The sequence below is a fragment of the Rhinopithecus roxellana genome, chromosome 14 (assembly GCF_007565055.1).
Source record: "Rhinopithecus roxellana isolate Shanxi Qingling chromosome 14, ASM756505v1, whole genome shotgun sequence".
Lineage (NCBI taxonomy): Eukaryota > Metazoa > Chordata > Mammalia > Primates > Cercopithecidae > Rhinopithecus > Rhinopithecus roxellana.
This window is the reverse complement of record NC_044562.1, coordinates 81,009,013-81,022,254: the sequence shown is the minus strand read 5'-3', so window position 1 is coordinate 81,022,254 and position 13,242 is coordinate 81,009,013. Positions and strand designations below refer to the sequence as shown.

At 35.0% G+C, this 13,242-nt stretch overlaps 1 protein-coding gene across 3 annotated transcripts in view; it reads left to right on the top strand.

The window, feature by feature from the left end:
* XIRP2 (xin actin binding repeat containing 2) overlaps positions 1-7,790 on the top strand; it is a 79,174-nt gene extending 71,384 nt beyond the window's left edge. For all 3 annotated transcript variants that reach the window (XM_010367857.2, XM_030916756.1, XM_010367858.2), the window contains 2 exons: positions 1,765-1,898; positions 5,896-7,790. In XM_010367857.2, coding sequence (XP_010366159.2) covers positions 1,765-1,859 — 95 coding nt within the window. In that variant the 3' untranslated portion in view covers positions 1,860-1,898; positions 5,896-7,790. The remainder of the gene's footprint in view (positions 1-1,764; positions 1,899-5,895) is intronic.
* Positions 7,791-13,242: the final 5,452 nt, after the last annotated feature.

Below are 13,242 nucleotides of genomic sequence, written 5' to 3'. Positions count from 1 at the left end.
TATTTCATGCAATTATACTAGACAAAAATAATATCCCTTGACCTAATATTGACATATTTTTAACTGCCAGGTTTAAATGATGTTTGCACTGAGTCCAGTACAGACTGGTAGAAGTCCAAGACACAATTTACATTCTTCATGTGTGCTTTAGTATTTTTATTGGTCTGTATCTCTGACAAAAGTGTAAGTGTGGAATTAGACCTTTTATATATTCAACTATTGTTACTGAATTGAATAGAGTTAGTTTTCTCTGATGCCACATTTTTTAACTGATTTTTTCACTTTTCTGAAGAATAAACTCTGAATCACGCTCAATCAACCTCATTCACAAATGAGCATAAACAATACATTTTAAAAATTTGATTTTATTTGGAAAGAGGGAAGTTTAAATCATATGAACTTAGTACATAATTTTTAACATCAAAGAACAGCTCATTTCCCTACTTCTTGCAATTAATGAGGCTTCATGATAGAAGAATTTTATATAATTAATGTGCATCATGAGTTTAGTCCATTCTTTTAGACAGATTGAAAGAAATAGCAAGCTTAAAAATAAAAACTGCTGAAACTAATAATTATGCATCCATCATATTTGCAACATATGTGTCTAGTTTATCAGGTTAATATCGTTCTTAATGTGCTTGCTTCTGGCATAATTAAGCAAAGCTGTCTAATTAATTTCAAATGCTCAGCTTCTGTTAAGATAGCTCAAAAACACATAGAACATACAAAGAAACTTGTGATAAACATAAAAATGTGTCCTCTACTAGAACCAAATAAGCAAAGGAGTTCTCTTAGTGGCCCAGATTGACCATCTAGGCACTAAAGTAGGTACAATTATTTGTATAATGGACCCTGAGCATATTTGCTCTTATAAATAACTAATACCAAAGCTTAGTCATTCTCACAGGTTCGCTGGGAGGACAAAAAGCAGTTGTGAAGTGAAAGTTCTGTGTTAGTTTTAAACCACTATACAAACACTGGTTAGTAATAGAACCACTGTTATTCACAGGGGCTAACATTTACATGAAAGCCACAGGAAGTGAGCATAGGTGCTTTAGAGGAGCAAGAAAAGATGTAGGAAAACTATACAAGCAGATGCAAGAATCCAGAAAGCTCCACAATCTAAAGCCAGTTAGATTGAGGACAAATGACCCTGAGCATTTTAATGTATTCAGGAGTCTCATTGCATTACAGTTAAGAGTTGGTATCTTACAGTCAACTCTAAGTCATCAAGAAAATATTGAAGCAAATACAATGTCCTTGGCTTAAAAAACGTATGTATATATTTTAGAAAGATCTATCTAAAATGTTTTAAGAAGTAAAAACTTTTGACTAGGTTAGGTACAAGCCTTTATATATAGGGAAAACTCAATTATCTAGAATGGTAAGTTCTCTCAGAGCTACCCATTGCTGAGTATTATATATAGATGTATATTATATACTCACATATATGCACATATATCTTTTTGATGTACTTATATGTCTAATGAACATATTTTACTCATGTATTTTTTTTAATTATAAATGTCTACTCGTACAATCTATAAATGGTAGAGGCACTAGAGTAATGTAGACTATCCTACCAGACCCTTAAACCTGATGATAGGTTAGTCTCTGTCCAGAGAAGCACCATAAGGACAATAGTCTTAGAGCTTTTCCACTTTAACCGCATGGCCAGTTAATATGTTGTTTTGTTTTATTATATTTTTACAATATGATTGAAGATAACACTACAGAAGCCTTTTTAAATTTTAATTTTAGAAACTGCTGCTCCAAGACAAGGAAATATGTATACTTTGTCAAAAGACAGTTTATCCAATGGAGTGCCTAGTGGCAGACAAGCAGAATTTTCATAAGTCCTGCTTCCGATGCCACCATTGCAACAGTAAACTGAGGTAAAATGTTTAATTGTCTTTGCCACAAACATTCCAGGAGACTGCAGTATACGTATAACCTCGTATCTCTAGGAAGATGCACATTTTTCCAGATCTTGCTGATGCATCGGTTAACACAAACCACACAGGGGGATTTGCTCATGTTCTGTTAGGTATTTCTGTGACCTTTTTCCTTTAGGAATTTTACTTTTCTAATCAAATCTAAAGGATCCCTTTTGTCCAAACACAAAAATCACACAAATGAATAAAATTAAGAGTTATTCTGCAAATCAAGATTTTTAAGTTAGTGTGTTAGTCCAAAGTCTAGACTCAGGAGGTAGCAAACATTTTCTGTTAAGAGCTAGATCATAAGTAATTTTGGCTTTGCAGGCCATACTGCTTCTGTCACTACTCACTTTCTATTAGTGTGCAAGAGCAGCCACAGATAACTAAACAAATGGGTGTGGTTGTAAATAAATGGGCTTGGCTGTGTTCTAATAAAACTTCATATACCAAAACAAGTGGTGGGTAGGTTAGAATTTACCTGTCTTTGAGCTAGACTAAGTTTTTAAAAATGAAATTGAAATTTAGAAAAATATCAGTGACAGGTAAGAGAAAAACTCTGTTTTTTCTCTGGAGCAAACAGAAACACCCTATCCACACAGTTAAAATGCATTCATTTTCCAAAACTCTTGAAGTAAATGCATTTAACTGAATGTGACATTTGGTGTGACTGTAGTCTGAGATGCTAAAATTGATTTTTTTTTTTTTTTTGCTAAATCTAATGTGCATCTCTCAGACTATATTTTTTCTGACTTTAATTGACAATGTCTAACACCCTCATGGCAACATTCTTTTCCCTTGGTTTCCATGACAACAGAGTATAATGGCTTTCCCCCTACTCTTTGGGTGCTCCTTCTCAGGCACCTGTGCGGGGGACTCTCTGTCCATTACCAAGATGTAAGAGGTCCTCACAATTATGTTATGGGAATTTATTCTTCTCAACGTTTCTCTTCTTTCTAGTGAATCACATCCACTCCCATTATTTAAATAATCTATGTGGTAATGACTCTGAAGTCTGTACTGCTAGGCCAAATCTCTCTGTGCATCAGATGCTTATATCTCAATGACTGATATACTTCTCCAACGAGATTTCTCATAAGTACAGCAAACTCAATATGCCCCTTTTTCTTCTATCTAAATTCCTTCTTTAATTGTACAGTCTTTATGCTACTGTATCAGTGAATGCCATTAACATTAACTCAGTGACCAAAGCATGAAGTTATCTTTGACTCCTTCCACTCCTTCATTCCCTACATTCAAGCCATCACCAAGTCCTGCAATTTCTGCCCCATAAATACCTCTTAAGCTATATACTTTTCTCCATTCCTATAGCAAGTATCATCCATTAGCACCACTAATTTCATTATCAAAACATTTAAAAATTACATTTGCCCTCCTCATTTTATAAATTATTGTACCACACCTTCAATTTCAGATCATATAGCCACTACATACCATGTTATGTCCCTTTTTGCTCTAATTTCATGTTAGTTTTCTGGTTGCAAGATATTAATGCCCATCAACCAATGCTTACCTTGATGTTTCTGCAGTTGTTCTGATATTAAAGCTTGGTTTCTAGTGGACTCGTCAAAAAAAGCTCTCATGGAAACAGTATTCACTGAATTCTTACATGCTGATAACAATTTGTCTGTGACCTTTATAACAAAAAGTCAGTTTTGCTGAAATTAAAATCTTTGGCTTACACTTTCTTTCATTGTATTCTTTGATACATTATTTTATTTTCTTCTGGAATAAAGTATTGGAATAGCCTGATAACAATCTAATTTTCTGTTCCTTATAAGACCTATGTTTTTTCTTAAAGATACCCATGGATTTTTTTATTTTTTCTCTCTCTCTCTTTTTTTTTTTTTTTTTTTTTTTTTTTTGAGACAGAGTCTCGCTCTGTCGCCCAGGCTGGAGTGCGGTGGCGCGATCTCGGCTTACTGCAAGCTCCACCTCCCGGGTTCACGCCATTCTCCTGCCTCAGCCTCCCAAGTAGCTGGGACTACAGGTGCCTGCCACCACACCCAGCTAATTTTTTGTATTTTTAGTAGAGATGCGGTTTCTCCATGTTGGCCAGGATGGTCTCCATCTCCTGACCTCATGATCCACCTGCCTCGGCCTCCTGAAGTGCTGGGATTACAGGTGTGAGCCACCGCGTCCAGCCTTTTTTCTTTTTATTATTTAAAATCTAGCAATTTTACTAGACTAGTTCTTGGCATTGGTCATTCTTCACTAGTGTCAGTTACCCAGTGTGCTCTTTCCGTATGTTGTTGCATACTTTTTGTATGCAAGAAAGTTTGTTTTAATTATAACTATTTAATATTTAATCTGTTTCATTATATAATTTTTTTCTTCAGGAATTCCTATTATCTATACCTTGAATGTTTTTTGCCTATTTTTAATATCTGTCTCTTTCTCTCAAATTCTTCTTATATTTCTTTCTTTCTTTCTGATTGTTGAAAAGGTTATGTTTTCATTCTTCTGTTTCTCTTAAGTCACTTTTTATTGTGTTTATTTGCTCTTGTATTTCTTTTAGTTTAGTTTTGTTGCTGATATTTTTATCTTTTATTTCTATTTTTTCCTGATTTCTGGCACCTGACTTATGAGATTTTAAATTCTGATTCATGATGTTCTTTCAGGTCTTTTTATCATGTTCTTAATGTCTTTTAACTCATTTTGAAGTCATAGGTTACATTTTTGATATATTTTTAGAGCATGTTTTTCTGGCATGTTTTCATTATTTACAGGGATATTATAATGCCCTTTGCATTTTTATTTTATTTTAGTAACTTCGTATATTATTTACCTTGGTACATTTCTGTTGCTGATTTTTATGTAAAATTAGTATTCCAAAACCTTAGAAGGATAAAAATCAGGATGGTTTTTCTAACTTCACAGAGCTACCTCTTTTAGTTTTCATATACTGATCATGAAAATAAGGCAGCTTGATTTCTAGAATTCCCTGGCTTGGCTGCTCTTCTCCATATTTATCAGAACCTTCTCTTTCATTTCTGTAATCATTATCCTGCTCAATCTTGGTTCCACTCTCCTATTTTTTCTCACTTTGGGATTCTGTTTAAAAGGGGAGCCCAGTCTTGAGAGTTCAACCTCACTAGCCTCATTGTCTATTGGAGAGGACAAATCTCCTCGCAGTTTCAGCTGCTGTTCTCTGATTGGCATGTGATACTTTCCAGGAAATATTAGTTGGTTATTTTGTGGTCTCATATTTTCAGGTCCATCAGACATCTTCCTTGCTCCCTCTGCTATCACCAATACAGATGAGACCATCATGCTGGTCTTGTGTCTGTTGGTGTTTTCTCCTTAGTTCTTTGTATATTGAAGCTGAGGGGGCTACCTTGTCACTTCACTTTGTTGTAAATGTTACTCATGGGTTTTAAGTTTTGCTCTCTTGTTGATGTATCTATTTTTATGTGTAGATTCATAGATATTCAAAACTATGCTCCTGCCTCTGACTAGAGTTCATTTTAATTGTAAATCACTCAATTTGTTAATTGCCTTAAAGAAGCCACATAAGCAATTGTTAGGCACGCCTTCCAGCTCATTCAAAATCCAGTTAACAAAGAAGCTCATATAGTTGATTTGTATGTGTTTGCTACTCAGGATTTATTGGAAATTGCAACCCCTCACATAAATCATTGAATTAGCACGAGTTCAGTCCTATCATTCTGCACCTTCTATAACTATATGTGCATTACCCTATAATACCTATCATGCCATTACCTGACACACAAAGTAAAATTCTAAACACTGCAAGACATACACCATACAAAGTATTGGTGGTAATATTATCTAACAGAAATGTTCAACTAATAGGGTCATTCCCATTGCTAGTAACTGAAGTTTACTAGTCTGTAACTCATTGAAATGATCCCCAATTCCCTATGAACTTACAATAAATACAAAGTGCTAAGTGTTCTTTTCTTTTTGGCAGTTTGGGAAATTATGCATCACTTCATGGACAAATATACTGCAAACCTCACTTTAAACAACTTTTCAAATCTAAAGGAAATTATGATGAAGGTTTTGGACACAAGCAGCATAAAGAGAGATGGAACTGCAAAACCCAAAGCAGAGCAGTGGACTTTATTCCTAATGAAGAACCAAATACGTGTAAAAATACTGCAGAAAACACCCTTGTACCTGGAGATCGTAATGAACATTTAGATGCTGGTAAGAGTGAAGGGCAAAGGAATGATTTGAGAAAATTAGGGGAAAGGGGAAAATTAAAAGTCATTTGGCCTCCTTCCAAGGAGATCCCTAAGAAAACCTTTCCCTTTGAGGAAGAGCTCAAAATGAGTAAACCTAAATGGCCGCCTGAAATGACAACCCCTCTATCCGCTGAATTTAAAAGTGAATCTCTGCTAGAAGATGTTAGAACTCCAGAAAATAAAGGACAAGGACAAGATCACCTTCCTTTTTTGCAGCCTTATCTACAGTCCACCCATGTTTGTCAGAAAGAAGATGTTATAGGAATCAAAGAAATGAAAATACATGAAGTAAGAAAAGATGAAAAGAAGGAAGGAAGGAAGAATGTGCAAGATAGGGTGAGTGAAGCTGAAGATACAAAGAGTAACAGGAAAAGTGAAATGGATCTTAATGACAACAATAATGTGGTTGTGCAGAGTGCTGAAAAGGAGAAAAATGAAAAAACTAACCAAACCAATGGTGCAGAAGTTTTACAGGTTACTAACACTGATGATGAGGTGATGCCAGAAAATCATAAAGAGAATTTGAATAAGAATAATAATAACAATTATGTAGCAGTCTCACATCTGAATAATAGCGGGCAGAAGACATCTATTTTAGAATTTCCTGATCTATTACCCTTGTCGAGTGAAGCAAATGACACTGCAAATGAATATCAAATCGAGAAGTTAGCAAATACATCTAGAATCTCAGAGTTACTTGATATATTTGAATCTGAGAAGACTTACTCGAGGAATGCACTAGGAATGGCTCTGAAGAAACAGACTGACAGAGCAGCTGCTGGCAGTCCTGTGCAGCCTGCTCCAAAACCAAGCCTCAGCAGGGGCCTTATGGTAAAGGGAGGAAGTTCAATCATCTTTCCTGATACAAATCTGTTAAACATTAAAGGAAGCCATTCAAAGAACAAAAATTTACACTTTATCTTTTCTAACACTGTGAAAATCACCGCATTTACCAAGGAAAATGAGAACATTTTCGATTGTGATTTAATAGATTCTGTAGATCAAATTAAAAATATGGCATGCTTGGATTTAAGGGAATTTGGAAAGGATGTTAAACATTGGCATGGTGAAACAAAAGAAGCTGCCCACAATAATGGAAACACAGGTTTTGATGCCCTGAGCCATGAATGTCCAGCTAAGCCTTTGTTTCCCAGAGTAGAGGTGCAGTCAGAACAACTCACGGTGGAAGAGCAGATTAAAAGAAATAGGTGCTACAGTGACACTGAGTAAAATATCTCGGCCACTGACCGTCCACACTTGGGCACTGAGAGATTTTGATGTTCTGAAATAAGATTTTATGAATTTGGATACCCTTTTGAGGAACTTGATGTAAACATAATGTTCAGAAATCTCATGTCTGTCTCAATGGGATATTTCTTGTATTACACCTTGTCATTTTTTTCATAATTTATTTACATCTACTTTTGTTTTAAATGGAATGAAGAGGTGTGAAACACTATGGATATGTTTTCCATTCAAATGGCACTTTAGTATATTGTTCTGTTTTCCTATAAAACATCATGGGTGTGATTTTTGTACTGCTGATACTTGTCACAATTATACCTTCTCTGTAATTTCCTCTGAAATAAAATTGAATCACCTGAGGTGCAAACCAAAATACTTCTGTAACTTTTTTCGATATATACTGTCATTCTAAGTACATATACTCTTTATGACTTGGGAAGTATTTGTCTTGAGGCAAGTATTTACCACACACACTAAAATAATGCTGGAAAAAATAAAATAGTAAACTGAAGGCACAGTATTATTAGAAAGCATAACATTTTCATTTTCTTTTTTACTCTACATTTTAAAGATATGAGGGCTATTGTTCTTGAAATAATTACCTATATTAAATTTTCACAGAATATATCTATAAACATTTAATGAACAATGTTGATTTTCCTCCATAATAATGTGAAGTCCATACTCAGAAATTAACTGGAAAGGTTATAGACGTTACTTAAATAAATTATGCACATTACATTTGTATTGCTTACTCTGTGTGATTGATAAGTATAACAATCGTATCACTACAGTTTGTCAGGTTTTCTTCTTATCATATTTGATGAATATTAAGTTTTTCTGTCATGAAAATATATTCCTTTAAAATTTGGCTTCTAAATTTTCTACTGCCTTTGTTCTTCCTCAAATAAATTTTATGATTCTGAAAAAAAAATGAGCATAAATAAGTGGCTTTGCATAAATTTGGAGTGCACATATATGAAACAGGCCTTATCCCATATTCTCCTACATAAACACAAACCATTGACATTCTATAAGTATAAAACCAAAATGCAGTGTTGAAAACTATTTCTTTTTAGAAAGACTTACAAATTCCCTCTTGCTAGTATATTCTTAATAGATACCTAAGACTTACATTGCATTAGTTCCCTAGGGCTTCCATAATTAAATATCACAGATTGGGTAGCTTAAGCAACAAAAATATATTTTCTCACAGTTCAGAAAGCTGGAAGTACAGGGTCAAGTTGAAGGCAGGGTTGGTTTCTCCTGAGACCTCTCTCCTTGGCTTGCCAATGGTCACCTTGTTGAGGTCCACACATGGTCTTTCCTCTGTGCACTCATGCTCCTGGTGTCTCTTTCTCTTCTTATAAGAGTACCAGTCCTTTTGGACTAGGAACCACTCATTGGACTTCATTTAACCTTACTTGCCTTTTTAATGAATATATTTCCAAATACAGTCACCTTGGGGCTTAGGACTTCAAGATATGAGCTTCATGAGAACACAATTCAGTTCATAACATATACTTTTACCCAATTAAATGAAATACTATGAAAGTCTGGCAAGGAAATGGCCAGAGCTACAACAGCAAATTTTTTGTTTAAAATGAATTATTGCACTTTACACTACCCTTCAAATATTCTGCATGACACAGCATTATTTCTATAATCATTTATGCTAAGATAACACAATAGTTTCCATGGAGAAAGAAATAATTCGTGAAAACTCATGACATAGTATCTTACTGTATAGTATAGTTTCTTAGTGTCAGTGATCCTTATAAAGAATGTACTCTTGCTTTACAAAATTCCTCTTGTTGGATTCTTCCCACTTAATCTTGGTAGCCTAGTTCTCTCTTCAGTTATGGTAAAATTTAAGATTAAAAGTAGCTGATGTGCACACCAGGGAAAACAATGAAAATAACGATTGTTCTGATTTTTCATTTAATCAACAAGCAATTTTGTGCCCTCATCTTTAAAAAAAAAATTGTGTGGGTAAATAGTAGGTCTGTATATATGTACGCGGTATGTACATGAAATGTGAAATAAACACATCACGAAAAATGGCATATCCATCCCCTCAAGTATTTATCCATAGAGTTTCAAATAATCCAAGTATACTCCTTAAATTATTTTAAAATGTACAGTTAAGTTATTATTGACTATAGTCACCCCGTTGTACTATCAAATAGTAGGTCTTACTCATTTTTTCTAATTTTTAATACCCATTAATCATCCCCCTTTCCCCCTACTACCCTTCCCAGCCTCTGGTAACTATCTTCTACTCTCTGTGTCAGTAAATTCAATTGTTTGATTTTAGATCCCACAAATAAGTGAGAACATGTGATGTTTGTCTTTCTGTGCCTGGCTTATTTCACTTAACCTAACAACCTCCAGTTCCATCCATGTTGTTGCAAATGACTGGATATCATGCTTTTTTATGGCTAAATAATACTCCATTGTGTATATGTACCACATTTTCTTTCAAGAAAACTTTTTTTTTAATTTTTCATCAGAAAGGGGCATTGTATTATAATTATTGGCTGCATCACCTTTCTTGAATAACATGTAGGTGTTTACAAATTCAAATATGCAAACACAATTTTATTTAGTAATGATTTCACTCTAATTATAACAAAATCTTGCAGCTAAATAGCAAGCTTTAAGAACTAAAATGTAGCTAAACACACAAATCAAAAATTCAGTGAAGTTTTCTTATTGTTGCAATCAGTGTATTATTTTTCTACAGTTTCCATAACTAAGTACCACAGACTGAGTGACTAAACAGAAATTTATTTTCTCACAATTCTGGAAGTTAGAAAAGTCTGATATCAAGGTGTCGGCCAGCTTGGTTTCTTCTGAGGCCTCTCTACTTGACTTGTAGATGGTCATCTTCTTTCTGTGTCTTCACATGGTCTTCCTCTATATGTGTCTATGTTCCAGTTTCTTCTTATAATGTTCCAACTCATATTGGAGTAGGGCCTAGCCTCATGACCTCATTTTACTTTAACTACTTCTTGAAAGACCCTATCTCCATAAAGAGCTGCATTCTGAGGTGCAGGGTCTTAGGATTTCACCATATGAATTTGCGGGGAACACAATTCAGTCCATAACTGGTAGTAACCAGGTTTAATCTTTAGGGTTTTTAAAAAAATACTTGGCTATTAATATTATTTAACAAATTCCCATAATCTTTACTTGGGATTTACATCACAGAACTATGTAATACATAAATTTATGTTGTAAAAACTAATATTTCCATAAACAAAATTCTGTTATAAAGGAATGAAGATGGATCCATGATTGACCAAAAGCTGTTCCAGAGGAGGCTGTGTGCCATCAGAGCATAACATGTAAGGGGTTTTGCATTATTTAATCAAAACTGGACCTTCCAATGAATCTTGTAAAAATGTTCTATTCCCCAGAAAATTGTGCTGAATTGTCTTTTTTGCAGCTTCCACACAATCAATTCTTGCAACACATTTGGGGTTCTGGGCAACACATTCTTTGGATTGGGACAATGGTTTTCTCAAATTACAATAAAACTGACAAATGCAAACTTACCACCCATTCCCTAATGCACAACCATTTTATGCATTGGGAATATTTTCTCCCAAGCTAACAATTTTCTATAAACATCTCTAGAATAATTTCTAAAGACACATTAATTTTTCAAGAAACTGAAAAATATAAAAACAATACTTTCTCTGCTGTGTTTTGATAGTTACTGACTACTGGTTACTATCCAATTGGGAAATGTAAAATTTTTTCATTGCCAAGAAAATGAACTTATAGAAAGATAATCACAGATGTTAAAGTAAAAGAGAAGTGCAATACATTTTTTTCTTCCTGGAAATGTTACTGAGAACTGAGAGTGATTTCTAAATCTAATGTAAAAGTTTTGAATTCTGAAGGTATTAATGATAATATGAAATATTAGGTTAAAAACATCAAATGTAATGGATAATAGAAATAGGCAGCAGATACAATATTTATATTCAAAATAAGAGCCATGAGAACATATGAGAAGTGCTGAAGAGTACTAAGCCTCAACCCTCTAGAAATTAACTTTAATAGAAGACGTGAAATATTTTTTGGTAAACATAGTCTAAAAATAATTTAACCTCAACAATGATGGAGTCCTTTAAAAGTCTAATTTAAGCTACCTGACATTTGCTGTGGATGTTTTTCCCAAAAGACATTATGAGAAATTTTAAAACTTTATATATTTGTATGCAAATGAAGTGGCAGGGGGAAGATAACCTAGAATATCTACAGTGTGGTCATTTTCCTCAACATAATACCAATTTATAGAAAATAAAATGGATGGAAAATGGATAGAAAGGCTGACAAATAAATACTATGGCATCACCCAGTCAACAGCCATTCCACAAACATTTATGGGACCATTTGAATGCATTGGAAGAGTGATTAAGAAAACAATAGATAAATTATGGTATTTTTTGTGTAAAGCCCTCAGACAAGGAAGAGGCATTCAAAACATAAAATGAAATAACCCAGTACGATTAATGCTTATGAATGTAGGAAACCCAAGAAAATGGATAGCCACCGAGTCTTGTTAAATTGGAAGACAGCAGAATAATAGTAAACAGGTGGAAAAGTGTTTTAGGTTTAAATAAGCAGTCTTCACTTTATCATAATTTACTTAGTTGTAATTAAGTGATTGTGGATTCTATGATACACAATCAAGATTCCTCTTCAGGAATGATTTACTTCCACAAATGATCAAAGTGCTGGCCCCAGAAGGGCATTAACTGTCAGCTCTCTGCCAAGATTGCTTTAGCTAAAATAACTGACTTTCCAAAGTGGACTGTTTTCGTTTTTTTTTTTTTGTTTTTTTTTTTTTTTTGAGACTGAGTCTCGCTCTGTCGCCCGGGCTGGAGTGCAGTGGCCGGATCTCAGCTCACTGCAAGCTCCGCTTCCCAGGTTCGCGCCATTCTCCTGCCTCAGCCTCCCAAGTAGCTGGGATACAGGTGCCCGCCACCTCGCCCGGCTAGTTTTTTTTGTATTTTTTAGTAGAGACGGGGTTTCGCCGTGTTAGCCAGGATGGTCTCGATCTCCTGACCTCGTGATCCGCCCGTCTCGGTCTCCCAAAGTGCTGGGATTACAGGCTTGAGCCACCGCGCCCGGCCTGTTTTCGTTTTTTATCAATGGAAGGACAACTCAGCACAATTCTTAAGGCTCACTCTCGCTCCAGCTCAGAACTCCCTATAGAATTGACTGAGGCCTCCCTTGAGGGTGCATCTCAGGTCAGCTTCTGTCCAGTCATGCTTCTTTCCCTTCCCTTTCTTTCCGTTGATACCAACAGCATTCTCTGATAAACCTCCGACACATTAATCTCTGGTTCAGAATCTACTTCTTGGATAACCCAACCTGGATCAACTGGTATTAGGAGTGACCCAAAAAGCAGAGACTGGAATGGTATCTTGGAGCTGAATTCTTTTCTGCCTGGCTGGCAATGGGCACAAGGTGGCAGTGCGATTGTTAAAATTCTCAGCAGTGGTACACTAGCATGACTTTACTGGGTGAAGCAAATGCCTAACTGGTACCATGTATCAAATATCTGAGACATGTAGGGAAAATAGCGATTACGAAGAAAGTGGAACTCGAAAGTCATTGCTAAATGCTGAGAAAAAAATTAACAAAAAGACAAGTAATTAAATCAACAATTAAAAGTAAGAGTGGCTGAGCTCCATGGAAAGTTAAACTCCCTAACAGTCAGGGACTTTTTTGGGAAAAAATGGGATTTTGAACGTGGATGGTTATATGTTGGCTGATACAACCAAAAATATTAAAACAGTGGATTC